At 40.8% G+C, this 16,897-nt stretch overlaps 2 protein-coding genes across 4 annotated transcripts in view; one reads left to right on the top strand and one right to left on the bottom strand.

The window, feature by feature from the left end:
* The window catches only part of KAT6B (lysine acetyltransferase 6B), a 109,376-nt gene extending 105,311 nt beyond the window's left edge, over positions 1-4,065 (top strand). For all 3 annotated transcript variants that reach the window (XM_084210304.1, XM_084210302.1, XM_084210303.1), the window contains exon 17: positions 121-4,065. In XM_084210304.1, the coding sequence (XP_084066430.1) occupies positions 121-2,606 (2,486 nt within the window). In that variant the 3' untranslated portion in view covers positions 2,607-4,065. The remainder of the gene's footprint in view (positions 1-120) is intronic.
* Positions 4,066-6,944: 2,879 nt separating this feature from the next.
* The window catches only part of DUSP29 (dual specificity phosphatase 29), a 62,528-nt gene continuing 52,575 nt past the window's right edge, over positions 6,945-16,897 (bottom strand). Inside the window, exons 3-4 of the mRNA XM_084210834.1 lie at positions 12,429-12,649; positions 6,945-7,506 (exon numbers count right to left, since the gene is read on the bottom strand). Coding sequence (XP_084066960.1) covers positions 7,259-7,506; positions 12,429-12,649 — 469 coding nt within the window. The 3' untranslated portion in view covers positions 6,945-7,258. The remainder of the gene's footprint in view (positions 7,507-12,428; positions 12,650-16,897) is intronic.

The following is a 16,897-nucleotide window of genomic DNA, read 5'->3' as shown; positions in this document are numbered from 1 at the left end:
TGTTTTGTACTTTCTTAATACATCTTGAGTTTATAAATTATTTTCAGGTTTATATTGGAAAATATTGATTAGTCTGCAAGCTAAGACTTTTTTTTTTTTTGTCTCTATTATCTCCCAAAGATAATACAGAGGATGTAGCTGTGTTGGAAGAAAGCACTAAAGACAATCTTGAACCTTTAAAGAGTAAGCAGGGTTGGCCCAAAGGAGTTAAACGTGGTCCATCTAAATGGAGGCAAAGCAAAGAAAGAAAACCTGGCTTTAAACTTAATTTGTACACTCCACCCGAGACTCCCATGGAGCCTGACTATCAGGTGCAGGTTGAAGAACAAAAGGAAGTAGCTGAAGACAAGCCCTGTTCAGTTCCTGCTGTTACAGAGGAAGCTATTAAAGAACCTGCTGAAGCACTGCCACCACCAGATGATGAGGCAAAAGAAGTAGAACCTGAACCTCTGCATCCCCCCAGTGAACCCTTTGAAAAACAAGAAAATGATACTATGAAAGCTGGAGAAGAAGAAAGCAGCATAGAGGAAAATGGAATCAATTCAAAAGATCAAGAAAAAGACAAAGCAGAAGAAGTTTTTGTGCAGAAAGAGGAGTCTGTGCATTTGGATGATCAGGAGGAAGAGGAGGAGGAGGATGAAGAACCTTCTCACAATGAAGATCATGATGCAGATGATGAAGATGATAGTCACATGGGTTCAACGGAAGTGGAGAAAGAGGAATTGCCTGGTGAAGCTTTCAAAGAAATGCTGGAAACTCAGCAATCTTTTTTAGACGTAAATGTTCAAACTGGTAATTCAAATCAGGAGGAGTTAATGGATTGTGGTGTTGATCTTGCAGCTGATGAGTGTGCAAGTGACCAGAAAGAACTTGCTACAGATTCAGACCCAGTGCCTGAATCTGATGATGATCATGCAGACAACAACCAGGACCAAAAAGCTGGTGAAGAATTACATTCCGATTTCAAGGGAGAAGGTACTGAGACCATGGAGATTGACTCAGAGACCGTTCAGGCAGTACAGTCCCTAACCCAAGAAACAAGTGAACATGAAGATACATTTCAGGACTGTGCAGAGACTCAAGAGGCCTGTAGAAGTTTGCAGAACTATGCCCACAACGACCAAAGTCCCCAGATGACCACACTGGATGACTGTCAGCAGTCTGACCACAGCAGCCCAGTTTCATCTGTGCACTCTCATCCCAGCCAGTCAGTTCGTTCTGTTAATAGTCCAAGTGTTGCTCCTTTAGAGAACAGCTATGCTCAGATCAGCCCAGATCAAAGTGCCATTTCTGTGCCGTCTCTGCAGAACATGGAGACCAGCCCAATGATGGATGTTCCTTCAGTTTCTGATCATTCACAGCAAGTTGTGGATAGTGGGTTTAGTGACTTAGGAAGTATTGAGAGCACAACAGAAAACTATGAAAACCCGAGCAGTTACGATTCTACGATGGGTAGCAGTATCTGTGGAAACAGCTCTTCTCAAAACAGTTGCTCGTACAGCAGCCTTACGTCTAGTAACTTAACACAGAGTAGCTGTGCAGTGACCCAGCAGATATCTAACATTAACGGAAGCTGCAGTATGATGCAACAAACAAACATCAATTCTCCTCCCACTTGTAATGTAAAATCTCCCCAAGGTTGTGTTGTTGAAAGGCCTCCAAGCGGCAACCAACAGTTATCCCAGTGCAGCATGGCTGCTAATTTCACTCCACCTATGCAGTTGACTGAAATCCCCGAGACTAGCAATGCCAACCTTGGATTATATGAAAGAATGGGGCAGAGTGAATTTGGAGCAGGGCATTACTCACAGCCATCTGCCACCTTCAGCCTTGCTAAACTGCAACAGTTAACTAATACGCTTATGGATCATTCTTTGCCTTACAGCCATTCAGCTGCTGTAACTTCCTATGCAAACAGTGCCTCTTTGTCTGCCCCCTTAAGTAACACAGGGCTTGTTCAGCTTTCTCAGTCTCCACATGCCGTTCCTGGAGGACCCCAAGCACAGGCTACCATGACCCCTCCCCCCAACCTTACTCCTCCTCCCATGAATTTGCCACCTCCCCTTTTGCAGCGTAATATGACTTCATCGAATATTGGAATATCCCACACCCAAAGACTGCAGACTCAGATGGCCAGCAAAGGTCATGTCTCTGTAAGAACCAAATCCACACCTCTGCCACCTGCTGCTGCAGCCCATCAGCCCCAAATTTACGGGCGAGCTTCACAGACTGTGGCCATGCAAGGGCCCGCACGGACCTTAACGATGCAGCGTGGCATGAACATGAGTGTAAATTTGATGCCAGCCCCTGCTTATAATGTCAATTCCGTGAACATGAATATGAACACCCTTAACGCTATGAATGGTTACAGTATGTCCCAGCCAATGATGAATAGTGGGTATCACAGTAATCATGGGTATATGAATCAAACCCCTCAGTACCCTATGCAGATGCAGATGGGAATGATGGGAACTCAGCCATATGCACAGCAGCCAATGCAGACAGCACCCCACAGTAACATGATGTACACTCCCCCGGGCCACCACGGCTACATGAACACAGGCATGTCCAAACAGTCTCTCAATGGATCCTACATGAGAAGGTAGGCCCTGGGAGAGACGCGCTACCAAACTGGCGTATGGCATTGATCTGCACAAATACCTTTGGAGAGTACGATTTCAAAACCAGCAATTGGTGTGAATGCAAAAACATTTGTTGGCACCATTTAAAAGCTGTATGCAGCAGAAAGCCTTATACAAGTTTTTCTTTATTTCATGCTTTGTTGGGTTTTTTTCTTTTTTTTTTTCCGTTGGTTTAGTTTTGTTCTGTTTTGGGGTTTTTTGTTTATTTTTTTAACATTGTGAGATTTAAATTCTCTTTGGGGGGAATTAGATGGTTTTCCATTTTTTGTTTATTTCATTGAGCTTGAAGTTCTCTGGAAAGGAAGAACTCTTTCTATGAACTGCAATTACACAACAGCTGATGGTTCAGAGCCATTTTATGTGCCTGCTCCCATTAAAAATGTGGATAAATAGACTCCAAAACTATCAGACAGTACTGGATCATGAGCTTTTTCTCTCTCCTTTCCCCACATGTAAATGCCTTTTAGCAGTTCTTTTATTGTATTATTTTGTTTCTGAAGGTGACACTTCTGCATGCCGCTAATGTCTTTGTTAGTGACAGTGCATTTTGTAGTACTGTACAAGTGTTGTGCTTAACAGTAAGCCATTTCTTAATTTTTTTGCCTTGATTAGGTTACCCTAGTTTGAGGGGTAAAAAAACCAGAACTATATTTTTGTTAATTATAAAACTTGTAAAAATAATAAAAAAAAGCTGCAAAAGCTATTCACATTTTGGTTAGTTCAAAGGGTTTTATTGCTGTATGTTTAGTGTAAAGTTGAGACTCTTTTCCATTTTTGTGACCAGTTTCTTTGGGGCTGGGTAGGAAAAAAGGCAGCTTTCTGTTTTATAAAAACTTAAGTTTTTTTGTTGATTGAAACATCTCAGTGTTTATTTGTCAAGTTTTGAAACATTTTCGTATATGTCCAAATACTTGGCAGGATTTAAAAAAAAAAAAGTAGTGAATTTGGTGTAAAGTTGCTATTTTATGGAAATGCCTCTAACTTTACATTTTCATTCCATCTGTAGATTTTTCTATCTTTATAAAATATTGGAGTTATTTTTTAAGGGAAAAAATAGAGCAGTAGCGTGTGAATAGCTCAAACTAAGCTTACAGATCGCATGTAAAAAGGCAAAAGTTATTTGTGTCTGTTTATATTGCTTCCTTTTTTGTAGCCTTTGTACCTGTACAGAGTGACTGTAAGGGCCGAACAGAAGAGGCTTGATACATGTAAAAATAGGAGCCAGTGACACTCTTGTATTTATCTGTTATCTTTTTAGTCAGTCACTTAAAAAAATACCCACAAAAAACCCACCCAAGCAACAAAAATAAAAACTGCAAAAAACTACACCCCCCCTCCCAAGCTGTACATTTTAACATAAAATAAATTATGATGAGCCATTTTTAGCCTCTTGTGTCTTGTCATAGTTTGATGTTGCATGGGAATTACCTCCTGAAACAGTGTATGTTACAGTGCTCTCACGTGCTTGATCTAAAGCCCATTACAGCTGGTGGGGTTTGGATTAGGCTGTTTAGAGCTTAAGTGTAGGTTACTCATCATAATTGCATACACCCTGTGAAAATAAAGAATACCTAAGATTATTTTTTTTAATAATCTTAATAAAATATTGAATAAATATGTATTTAATACCTTAAAAGGCTGTCAATATTTAATGTATGGAACTTCTTTCCTACAGAAGGTGTGAATATATATATATCTATATAAAAGGATATATGATAGTAACAGACATGGTGTTTGAACTGTATTTTAATGATAGACTTGTAACCTCTTCCTTTGTCATTGTTGCTGGGTGACAAGGTGATGCAAATTCTGCATTAAATGTTTGGGTTCTGTGTATTTGCTTGTATGTGGGCACACACAAACATAAGCATTTCTCATGTAGCAATAGAAGATGAACACTTCTCATGTAGCAATAGAAAGTCTGTTAAAGACAAGAAGACTGTCTCTATGTGGATCTTGTGAGTGGACAAATTCAAATGTGGGACAAATTCAAATGTGTGAACCTACACCAGAAAAAGTCCCTGTAATAATTTTTCAGAGTGTTTCTAATGTGACTGTTGCCACTGTCACTGCAGTAAGGTTACTAGTTAAGGTGAAAGGAGTAGCCATCTTGACTGAAAACTGTCCCCATTCCAGTATATAAAACAGCTTTAAAGGTAATATTTCATATATCTTAAAGTCAAAGAAATGTGTATTTCTTTAAATAAAGCCATTACTGTGTGGGGGTGCCAAATCAAGAAATTGGTACTACAGTTTCATGTGCGTGACCTCTTGAGTTTTAATACAATGGAGCAACAGTCTAAAATAGTGAATCTGAATGAAAGCTAAAATTGCTGGTCAAATGCTAATCTGGAATAACTTGTGTTTTAGGAGTTCAGAACACCTGATAAGGAAAGCACCATACAAGACAGATCTGGGTTCATGCCCTTACATTGTCAAATTTGTTGATTGAAGGCAGAGACAATCCATAGTACTTACACTTTGTTTTCATCTTTACAAAGTAACTTGCCTTTTTTATGCTTAAGAAAAGGAAAGTGGACCTCCATGCAGTTATGTGCAGCCTTCAGGTGTGTTTAGCTTTATGTTTCATTTGTGTTTTTTACAGTGAATGAAAAAGGCATCTGGGTCTTTATCTGCTGCTGTTCAGTTTCAAGTTTTGAAGCCGGTAACATACAAGCAAATCAGACTTTCTTAACATTTCAGATATTTGCCAGCCTGAAACAACATCCTGACTCCAGCATATTGCTAAAATTCTGTATTTACAATATATGGGTTAAGAGTTGATTGGGAAATGATGCATAGTGTGTGCACAACAGGCAAGTTTCCAATATAATCTTGTTATTTCAGAATTTAATTCCTTTCAGGAGGACAAGGGACTATCCTACATATTTTCCCATAACAACTGGTTAGCTGTGAATTGCATTATGGCACTAAAATTTCTGATAAATAACAGATGTATCCATTGATGTATACAGATGTATTCCTTGACAGACGTACTTGTTCTCTGTCTTGTATCGACCTTGCAGTGTCAGTTTTGACTTTGTGCTCTAGCACTATCCCAGAGGGGAATGAGCTCTTGCTTTTACTGTCTTCAAAAAATTCTTCACAGAATTGCACTGGATAATTCTTGTGAAAGGCAAGAGGCTTCTTTGGCCATGCACTCTTACAGAGAATGCTCCATGCCACTGGTGGTTGGCAAGAAAGAAATCAACTTGCCTTCTTCAGTGTGTGTTTCCAGCAGACCTGGCTTGTAGCTGGAGTCAGTGCTGCTGAAACTTGTGAATCAGCTGATCAGCAGCTTGCAAGAGCTACCTCACTTTGTGGAAGTCACATGTTCCAGAAGGTCTGCTTTTCTGATTTAGTCTCATTCATTCTGGGAGAACAGTAGGCAAAAAAAAGCTGGGAAGTAAATGAAAAGTATGTTTACTTCAGAACTGTTTAATTGGCACAGCTGTGCCAGCAGAGTCTTTCAGGCAAGACCTGGTTCTAGGAAAGAAATTGTCTTTGGAGCAGGACATACTTCATCTGGAAGCTGCTGAATGCCAGTTCTCCTGGAAGCTGTACTCAGCCCTTTAGCAAAGACAGGAATGGTAAGTGTTGTTACACTCAGGCTGCCTGATCCCCTAGCAGTGGGCAAAATGCAACCAGGTTTTTACTTACAGTGTAAGAATCTCTGATATAAGCAGAAACGAAGGACTGCTAAAGGTACTAATCTTCCATGTTAGATCACTGTGTCTCAGTTTTATAAGCTGTTTAATTTGTCCATCTGGCAGAGGGTGGTTGATGGAAATAAACTCAATTTATATCAGAATGGTAAATAGAAAGAATGGCCCTGGCAATTTTCTGTAGTGCTGAGGGTGATCAATTATGCATGTGAATCAATGACAAATCCTCTTTCAGTTACAGCAGTCATCGAGCTCTCATGCAGGATACAAGAAAGAAGACAAATGTAGCTTGACAAAGGGAAATCCTTACAGATATTTGTTATCTTTTAGTTTATCATTTGATATAGAATTCCTGTCTGTAAAGCAAACGCTCATGGTGTAGTTGATCCTCATGTAGAGGGTCTCTAACTGCTGTGCTGCCCTGGATTATCACTGTTAAAAAAGAAATAAAATTGCCAGGAAACAGCACAAAAAAGCAAACTCTTGTGAAACCCTTCAGGACTCTGGACTAAACAATTCAGTGTTTTTCCTGCAGGAAAAACACTTTCCTCCTGAAGATTTCTTTCCTTCTGAAGATTTCTTCAGGAGTGCCTATCTGCACTCCTTTAAAGGCGTGGGCTTGAGTTAGGATCACGATTTTGGGAGTACTTAGCTAGAAGAGTTTTAAGTTGTTCTTGCTTTTGTGTTGTAAATGTTTGGGGTTTTTTTTTGCAGAGAGAAAAACATATATGTTGATGTAACAAAGAATTCTGCTAAGGCTGGAACTTTCTAAGATGATAAGCTTTAAATTTGGTGTCCTTTCTGATCTTGACATTGTATTTGAAATTACTTTGGTTTTTTTTTTCCTAGCAAATAACAAAAGATCCTTGTGACTCTGTAATTAACTACACCTTCCCCTCCCCTCCTTTTATGGAGTTTCTTTTCCAGTAGCACAGCCGTGCCAGGACAGTGCTAGATGGTGGTGCTGTTCTGCCGCTCAGCAGGTGCTCGGCTGTTCTTGCTGTTCCTCCTCTGCAGTGCCAGCGCTATGTCCAGCTCTCTCAGCTGTTTCAGGAAGCCCCGGTTTGGCATGATGCAGCGGTGCCTTGCCACTTGCTCAATGGCATCCACCACGGTCATGTTCTTGTAAATCATCAGGTAAGCCAAGACCAGTGTGGCGGAGCGGCTGCGGCCCATGGCGCAGTGAACCAGCACCTTGCCTGTGGAAACAGAGGGATGCCATCAGAGCTGACACTGGGTGATCCTTTCCTCTTGACAGTGAAGGTTTCTGCAGTGCCCCTGCTCTGTTTGGTGTTTCTCTACCCTTACTGGCACTCAATAAGCCTCTCTTACAGCCTCAGTTTTCCCTCATATGAAAAATCTGAACTGAACACCATCTGTAGTAGGGATGATCTATTTAATCCTACACCAAATATCTTTTTATTTGTGGACAAAGCTTGCAGAGAAGGCCTGGGGGCTGCATTAAGTATCATAGCAAGCCCTTCTGCAGCCTTGACTTACATGCCTCACAAGCAGTGTGTTTGCAATCCTGTGTTTGGAATAATAACCAAAGCACAAGGGTGTGGGAGGGTTTGGTGTGCTCTCAGACCACCCTTCCATGAGAATAAATGGAGTACATGGGGGGTGCCTTTCTCAGTTCTACTAACTAGACACAAAAAGTAACCAAATTCGATTTTTGTTCTTTGTTCGGGCGATAATGTGCTTTGAGATCTAGATCACATCACTTTATGCCAATTTTTGAGGGCAGAGGATAAAAAAGGCCACAGGCATATAACCAGGGGGTGGAAAGAAACCACCTCTTACACTACAGAAAAGCTGTAGAAATTTCTGGCTAGCACCGTTGTGTTGAATGCAAGTAATGCTTCACCACCACCATCATCTGAGTGTTCTAATACGATCATCTCCTTGCAGTAGGAGCCTCTCTCATACCCTGTGAGTGCAGAGTCTTGGCCAAAAGTTTTCACCTCCCAGTAAACATGCTGGGACACTGCTAGGCTTAGCTTGGGACTTCCAGAGGCAGAGAGGCATTGGCTTTGGATAGTAACAAGGTTGTAAACCTTGTGGAGCCTTCCCTGTTAGCAGTATCTGGGGGAGGTGGGGGAAGAGAACAGTAAGTGGGTTCAGGTCTGATTGACAGGTTTTGAAACACTTCAAAAGATTTCCAAAAATGATTCAAAGCCCTCGAGGGGGTCTCACAAAAGGTTGAACTGCTGAAGGAAGTAGATTTGGAGCACACTCTCTAACACCCTGCTAAGCAGAATTGCCACAGGAGAAAAAAATAAAAACTGTGCTATCAGGGCCAATAATAGTTTATCTCTGTCAGCTATGCCTAGTGAGAAGCGCTGGGTGCAAAGCCATGACTCCTGCAGATTAACTCCTTTGCTTCCAGGCACAAGAGGATGCCTTGGCACAAGTAGCATTGCTGTGTAATGGATGCATCAAGAACTGCCAACACTAAAGGATTAATGGTTACAGTCTGCATCCTAATCCCAGCAGATAGTCTTTGAGGCATCTTGGCAAAATTCCAGTCCTTCTGATAACTAAAAGTGTCTTTTCCTCTCCTGGAAAATGATAATCCATTCTATTATTACTGCAAATATTTGAAGTGGATGAAAAGACACATTTGTTTAGCCCTTCAGTGCTTCTCTTTAGAGCTTCCCACCTTGTAAATCTGTTGCTGTTGAGGTGATAAAATGCGTGATGGGACAAGGAACGCTTTGCTTTGTGTGGGTGGCAAAGGGAGGAGATCTAAGAGAAAATATAGTTTTGTATTGTGTTATCAAAGGCAAAAAATAGCTGTACAATCTTCTGAAATGTCCACTGGTTTGCAGAAAAGGAAGTCTCTCCTTGGTTGTGTGTGAATAGTCAAGAGCCAACTGCCTGTTAGAGCAGAACACTGACACTCTTCTGCAGTACCACGTCCCTTCTGTACTATTTTGAAATCTTTTCCATTCTAATATAAGGACCACTCTGAACCCTCATCCCCCAAAAGGGAGTCAGCTCTTGAAGTCTTGGATTCTGACCACTTATATCTTCAAGGTGAGCCAGAATATGCAGCATCAGTGCACAGAGGCAGAGGTCTGCTGAGTGGTGACAGATCTCTGAAATACTTTGTTCACTTAACTTGGGTTTGTGTTTCTTGAAAATTTGTCTAGACACAGCTCTACTTTTCCAGAATCATTTGGAGTTATGAATGTTGAAGTCTTTGGTCAAAAACCTCAGGTCTTTGTCATTTTCTCATATGCTTCTTCCCACTTGGTTTTCTTTTAAAATCTCTGTCTTTAGTGTATTTTCCCCGGACATTTTAACGTGAAGCGAAAATGCCATTCCCCTTTATTCTACATTTTGAGGAACTAAAATTTCAAGGGAATGAGTATGAAACCTGTAGCTTAGTAGGAAACCTAAAAAATTCTTAAAATAATGTTTTCCTTTCATGTTATAGAGGCCTCACTGATTAAAATTTTAAGCTGTTCTATGGTCTGAATTGCATGTTTTGGGAAAGCTTTCTGCCTAGCTGAATGACAGCATGTATAATTGTGACTCATTAGAGTTGGTCTCTAAATCTTACTCTTATAACTGTTCTTATGTCCATCAGCCCATGCTTAAACCCTACAAATACTGTTCTGATCAGAGAGTTTCTTCATCATCATGAAGATTTTAAATGCTAAGTCAGAATTAGGACTGTTTTGACAGCATCCAAATTGCCAAGCTTTCTGCTCTGTTTCAGAGAGGGCCTTCTTGATTAGAATGACAACTTGTTTCAACAGCATTGACTATTGAGCATCTTCCCAGCAAAAATCATTATCTGAAGATATCTCTTCAATGAATCTGATCATTTGGCTGAAGGTCATACCCCAGACACAGCCAGAACGTGATACAGCCAGAGTAAATTCATCAACACACAGATTCTGGTCACACAAGTGAGGGCTTTTCCTTTCTCCCCCTTTCCCTCTCTGCATTTGCTCAGTTCTAATGCAAAGCAGCAAAGTAGTGCAAAGCTGTTACTGATCAGAGGTATTTAGCACCACACATTGAAGTCCCATGTCATTTCCCCTAGAGACAGGTGCTTGGTTACTTTGTGCAAAATCCTGTTTAGGAATCTGGATGCTCCTTGTCAGTCAGGAAGGCGCACACAAGTGCACCTTCCTGTGCCTGTTCTTTTGGCCCTTGAAATGCAGAACACCTTTCTGCACTAGATGTGCAATCACAAATAATACATTTATGTTGTTGGAGGAGAGCACCAGGTACCTCTAGTCTTTTCTTCCATAGGAGGCATCGGCCCACCCTTTAGTCTAGCTTCTGGAGTCATTCTATTCTGTAAATGTGTATTGAAAAGTTACTGTCATGTTTAAACCTCGGTGTCTTCCTGGGCCATGCATAGTGTCTTTACACATCTCTGGCTGGGATAAGAGGTGTACATACAGACATTTTACTTTTCCCTCATGAGAAAGCTAAGAGCTTGCTCTTTTTCTTCATGGGTGTTGCAATAGGTCTTCATCAGAAAAGATCTTAGCTAACTTGTTTAAAAGCCATTTGAATGTGGCAGAAATTACTACAGCTACAGAAATCACTGTCATTTGTAGTATCTACTTGAGTGCAGATTTTTTTGTTTGATTTGTTTTGTTTGTTCACCCTGTCACTCTTCAATTTGTTTTTGTGTTCCAGTGCTGGATTGATGCTCCTGTCTCAGGACTTCCTGGACTTTGATGTGGGTTTGAAACAAAAAGGTTAATATTCCCCCCCTCTTATTCTTTCCTCCTACAATATTTATTGGGAAGCAAGGCTTTTTTTCTTGCACTTGCTGCTTCCCTTGTGCTTGCTTCTTTACCTCAGTGCAGCAGACTAAAGTCTTATGGGAACAGGAGGGTGGTGGGAATGAGGTAGTCTGCATTTCTTATTCCAGCTACTCCAGTCTGACACTGACCTCTGGCCTCCAGCCATAGCTAGACACCAGTGGGTGCTAGTTATCCTTTCCAAAGGCAGTGCTTCAGACACTTTTTAAAAATGCTGGGTATCTTTCTTCATAAGCAAGTAAGCTCCTGAAGCAGTTTCTCCTGCTATTAGGACTTTGATTTTTAAAACTGATCTGCTTTTCTCCTGAGCAAGGGAAGGGACTGTTGTGTGGACTGTACTTGTTGAAAGGGTAGAAGTGTAAAGAGCTGGCTGGCTATTGGAAGCAAGTCAGGTAGTAACTGCCTGCAGCTGAGCTAGACAGCCAAGAACAGAAGCTGACACAAGGCCAGAAACTTGATATCTGACCCTCTGATATTAAGGTCTCTATAGGTCAGCAGGAAAGTTTTAAGTTTCTCAACTGGTTTCTGGTAAAATACCTTGCTGAGATTTTTTTTTTTTTTAAAGTATGTGGGGGGAAGGAGTAGGAGTAATATTGAAAGTCAGTGTGAGGCCTAGGCTGTAGCACTTCACATCAGTGTAAAGCTTTCTGACAGAACACTACTGGAGATCAGCAAATAATGAATTGTAGTAATCAAGCTGAGAAATTACAAACACTTTAATGAAATGTTTCTAGTTTACTGCTGTCAGAGCTGTATCAGTTCCCTACTGCTTGGAAGATGGCAGAGAAATAAATGTTACAGGTTGGGGTAGATCTGATTGTCAGGTAGGAGGGGTGGTTTCTATATTTATAGAGAGAATCTAATGGTGCAGAGCATGAAGCTGTGGAATGATGGCATGGAATGTCTGAGACCACTTGTGTTCCACCGCTATGCAACTAATATTCATTAAACCTGTCTTGATAGGGGCTAATTAGGAAAAGGCGGAAAAGACAGCATATTCATGGTGCCTAGGCAATTTCCAGTTGTCTCACTTGTTTTTGAGGGAACAACAAAAAAATCTCTGTCAGACAGGACCCCTTGATACAAGCTGTGATGAGAGCTTTGACAAAAGTCCTTGGTAAGAGGCTCCTGGGGTGATATTAGTGGGAACGGTCCTAAATACAGCACCACCTTCTCTTAAACTCGCTCCCTACTACTAGTTGTATTGTCTCTGTTAAACTATATTGGACTTGTTTCATTCCTGCAAGGTTAAATACCATGGAACTATGCTTTTAATTAGTTGTGGTAAGTATTATATTGGTTTCAACCATTTTCAGCACCCTCCTTACTTCTTTCATCCTGAAGTGCATTATCAATGAATTTGGAAGCCGAATAAAAGAACTGGCTGAGGTTGAAAGTGGGGAGATCATCTGCTTCCACGCCATGGTACTCCACAGCCATGCTGCTGTAGTACTGTGCTCCCGTGTCCACGTTGCGCTGCCCGTGGGCCGCGTTGAGGATGTGGGTGAATCCCGCCTTCTCCAGGCTGTAGCGATCCAGCGCCGTTTTCCTGGTAAAACAAGAGCTGTCATGTAACTCAAGAAGCTTCTTCAAAACGAGAAAAAAAATTAAGAAAGCCTCTGATTTGGTACGTTCTAAATGTTAGTGAAACTGATAATGCTTTAACAATGCACAATTTACCATTTCGAGGATCTTAAGATATTGTCGTTCTGTTTGAAGCTGTCATTCTTTTTGGAGTTCTTAATTATCTCCCCCAGGTCCTTAGAGCATGTTTAATATGGATTAATTTTCCCGTTACCTTTGCACATAGGCAATACTGGCTTCCATCCATCTTGTACAAGAAGAAACTTGGGATACAAAAAGAAATAGAAGGAATTATCTAAAGTCAGAAAAGGAAACTGGTGGCAGAACTTGAAATATGAACCATGAATGCTGTTTTCCCCTTCTGTCCTATCAAGTGATATTGCAGATGTAATAAGAATCAGTAGTATGTGAGTAGTAAAATCATCTGGGATTCAAAAAGAAACTCTTCTTCTCCAAAAGAAGTCACTGAGTTTTTCTCAATTTCTATAAAAAATAAATATAATTTTAAAATCCCATCCCTGTGTGAATATAACTTCCTATCACAACTCCATTTTACTGGCTTGTTTGGTCAAACCAGAGGTCTAAAGCAAAAAGAACTGTATAATGAAACTGGATATTAGCCTTCAGAGGAAGCTGGAATTCATGTATTTAGCCAAAGGTTCTCATTTGCTCTTGTCCTCTCTTCCCTTGGACAAGGGAAGTCAGAAGAGAGGAAAGCTTAGATTTGTATGTTTAATACCCACTGTAGGTGCTGGCTTTAGGATAAAATTCCTAAAAAAATGTAGAGTTTGTGGCCAGGCATGTAACAACTTTTTTTCTTCCATTACAGAAAGCTTTTAGTTTGGGAAAATTTTGTTCTGAAAAAGCTATCAAGTTTCATTAGTGCCTAGGAAAACTACAAAGCTTTTTACAAAAAGAAAGAATGGCATAGCCTTTATTCTGTTAATATATTTTCACATAACTACTGCATGATGTAAAAAAGCTTTTTCCAAACAAAAGTACCTCTCTCCATGAATGTTTCCTGAACACTTCCATGTGTAAATCTAGCTGCTGTCACACAGGACACTGTGGTGGGCTACCTGCTGTGTTTTGTAATTCTAGTGGTGACAGCCCACAATAGCTTGAAGTTGACTGCCTTTCCAAGCTCTAAGTCAAAACCCCCCTCTGAGCAGTCAAGGACCTAATGATTAGAGCACTTAATCTTAATGGGATATGGATACTGAAGGTTTTACCTATGCTTGCTCTTACTTAAATTAAGCCCATGATCATTGACTGTTCTGAGTAAATATTGCCCTGCAGAAATTCCTTTCTGGTCAGGAATGATAATGTCTTGACAGTACTGGTATTTTTGCTGTGAAATAATGCCACACATCCGCTATACAATCATGTAAAAGTCAAATAAAAGCTTCTCTTAGTGTGGAGATGCCTACCTAATAAGTTTAGTAGACCCTGAAGCACTGCTAATGTTGTAAGTTGCCACCTTCACCTCATGTTAAATAATGCTTACTCCTTCCCTTTGTATTCCTATAGCAGTGACTGACTGAGGAAGACTTCCTTTCTTCTTCCTCCTTTTAGGAGGTTTTGTGCCTTAGGATTCCCTGTATGTACACGTCGCCAGCAAAGACACTTCATTTCTATATTGAAAGGATGGAGAGTACTTAAAATAAAACAGGTTAAATGTCCTGCACCTGAAGTGGTGCAGTGAATAACTACTGCTCTTCATTTTGATGTCCTTGAGGTGAGCTACAGTTCCTGCTTTCAAATTAAGCCTGTCTTTGTTTTACCTCCCTGATGGTTTTCATTCATCAGACTTGGCCCAAAGCATGTATCCCACAAACCATGTAAGACCGAGGGCTTCAGGTCAGAGACCCATGCACAAGGAGAAGCCTTGCAAGTGGAAACCTACATGCTGAGTAGGAAGTAGGACTGCAGAGTAGTTAGGGTCAGTAGGAAACCAAATTTTTTCATGGACTGTACATACGATCACACTGTGGCTTCTGCAAGCACTGCTCAAGCTAATAAATAGCATTAGAATTAAATTATGAAGTTGTTCTGAGCAAGGACAATGTCAATAGGTTACAGTCATTAACATTTTACACTTGTTTTTATATGAAATCAAATTTTCCTGTTTCCTTGATTGGAGATTGCCTTTTGACACAGTGGATGCAACTAATGCATTTTTCTGACAGTCACACAGTCTTGTTCTGTTTCCTACGACCTGGTTTTGCAATGTTGGGTGGCCTCAGTTTTCCAGTAGGTATTCAGAAAGAAGGGATACTGTCTTTCAGTAACTTGCATAAGCAGTCAGCTCAGCCCCTTCCATCTCCCAGTCTTGCCTGTAGCTGCATTCTGTGAATTTGAGGCTCAGGATGGAATTAATCCTCCTCCTTTTTATTTAATCTGTTTAATTATTTTGCATCACAAATGCATTAGCAGTTTTTTTGCCCTTGACCTGTGGGAGGTTGGGAATATGCACATTGTTTGCTCCGTTTGTTTCCCAACTTGGGCTGGAAATGGACTCAGAAGCAGCAATATATCAACCTTGAATGGTGTTGCAAAAATTCATTATAAATGCTCAGATGTAACTATATCATCTTCTGTGAAATAACTTTTTTTTTTTTTAACACTAAATTACACATGTACCAAGGAATTCATGCTCTGTTTTCCTCAATGCTTGGGCTAGGCTGACTTTGAAATGTTACCTGCTTTCTAAATATGCTTGATATGCAGTCTGATTTGGCAATACCCTTTGGACTGAATAGAACCTTACCCAATGGAATTGTTTTCTTTATTATATGGATGCATATTTTCTTTTTTCTACTGACATTGTTAATCTGAAAAACTTCCAGAAAATGAATGCTCAGTGCTGAGCACCCAAATCTGTTAAGTTCTCCACATTTTCACTGGAATAGCTATCACAAACTGTGTGTAGGTGTTGTAGAACCTGTTAGTAGAAGCAGGATCTAAAATACCTGCCCTAAGTGGAGCAGGATCAGTACAGGTCCTGTGGCCACGTGGCTTTTGCATAGGCAGGCCAAGCTAGTGCACACAGTCTGTAAAAAGAGTGTCAGGCACCTTTTTTACAGCAGAGACCCTGGACACTAATCTATGGAAAGCTTTTGCTAAGGTTTCTAATATTGTTGTGTGGAGATATGAAGAAACAGTTGTTGTGTAATAGAAAATAGGGTTCACTGGACTGCAAGCAGATTCTAAAGCCTTGGGCTTTAGAATCTGCATCTTGTGAAGAAAGCTGAAGTGACACTTAGTCTTCTTCAAGAGCGAGAGTGCTTGGTTTCAAACATAATATGGAGATTAGAAAGTACTTTAGCTCCTTTGTCTTTCTCTCTATCCCCCCAGTCTTATACTTGATAATTGTATTTTCTTAAGAGATTTCACTACTGCTCTATGAAATTTTTTCCTCTTTTTTTTGCCTTGTAAAATCTTTCCCCAAAATTGAGGCCAAGAGCCCAGCTGGACCACCACTTGTCATACTGGCTCAGGTTGATCTGCTTTTTACCTCCTGTCAGCCAGTACTTTGTACTTGGATGATAAACGTGACCAGGCAGAGAAGGCCTGTGCTGAGACTGGCACTGCCACGGTGTAGCAGTTAAACCTGGGTCACACTGGGTTTGCAGCAGCTTGGTGGCCAGTTAGCAGAGCAAGCAACAGCCTGGTAGGGCCCCAGGTGTGGGACCTGTGTGCCTGTAAATGGAAATGTTACTGTGCCCCTCAACAGGTTTGCTTGGACTGCCCGTAGCCAGCAGTGAGCTCTGGCTCTGTGGGAAGGACTGAGTCGCTTTCCACCCTCAGCTGAGTCTGCAGGGTCAATGCTGTTGTGAAAGCATCCCTCTGTACCCTGTAACCAGAGCCTGTGGGGTTTGCTGTGTTTCATCATGCATGATACTTTTGATTACACCCCAAGGGGAAGGGAATGCTCTTGGCCTTCCTTGCAGTTTTTACCATGCCTGAGGTATCAATATTGTAAAGGAAAGAGAGAAATAAATCAGGCATAAATATCTGCGAATATCTGATTGGTTGAGGTTACTAATAGCATAGGATTGTTCAGGGCTATATGAATCATTACCTTATTGGAGGATTTATGACTCCATTTCTAATTCAATTTTGACTAGAAAAGGCATCGGGTTTTTTTCCTTGCAGTTTGCTCACTGTCAGAGTGTAATAATCAAGCTAACAACATTCTTCTTTTTCCCTC

This window comes from Fringilla coelebs, assembly GCF_963513975.1.
Source record: "Fringilla coelebs genome assembly, chromosome: 8".
Lineage (NCBI taxonomy): Eukaryota > Metazoa > Chordata > Aves > Passeriformes > Fringillidae > Fringilla > Fringilla coelebs.
Note: the sequence above shows the minus strand (reverse complement) of the source record. Positions and strands in the feature narration are given on the sequence as shown.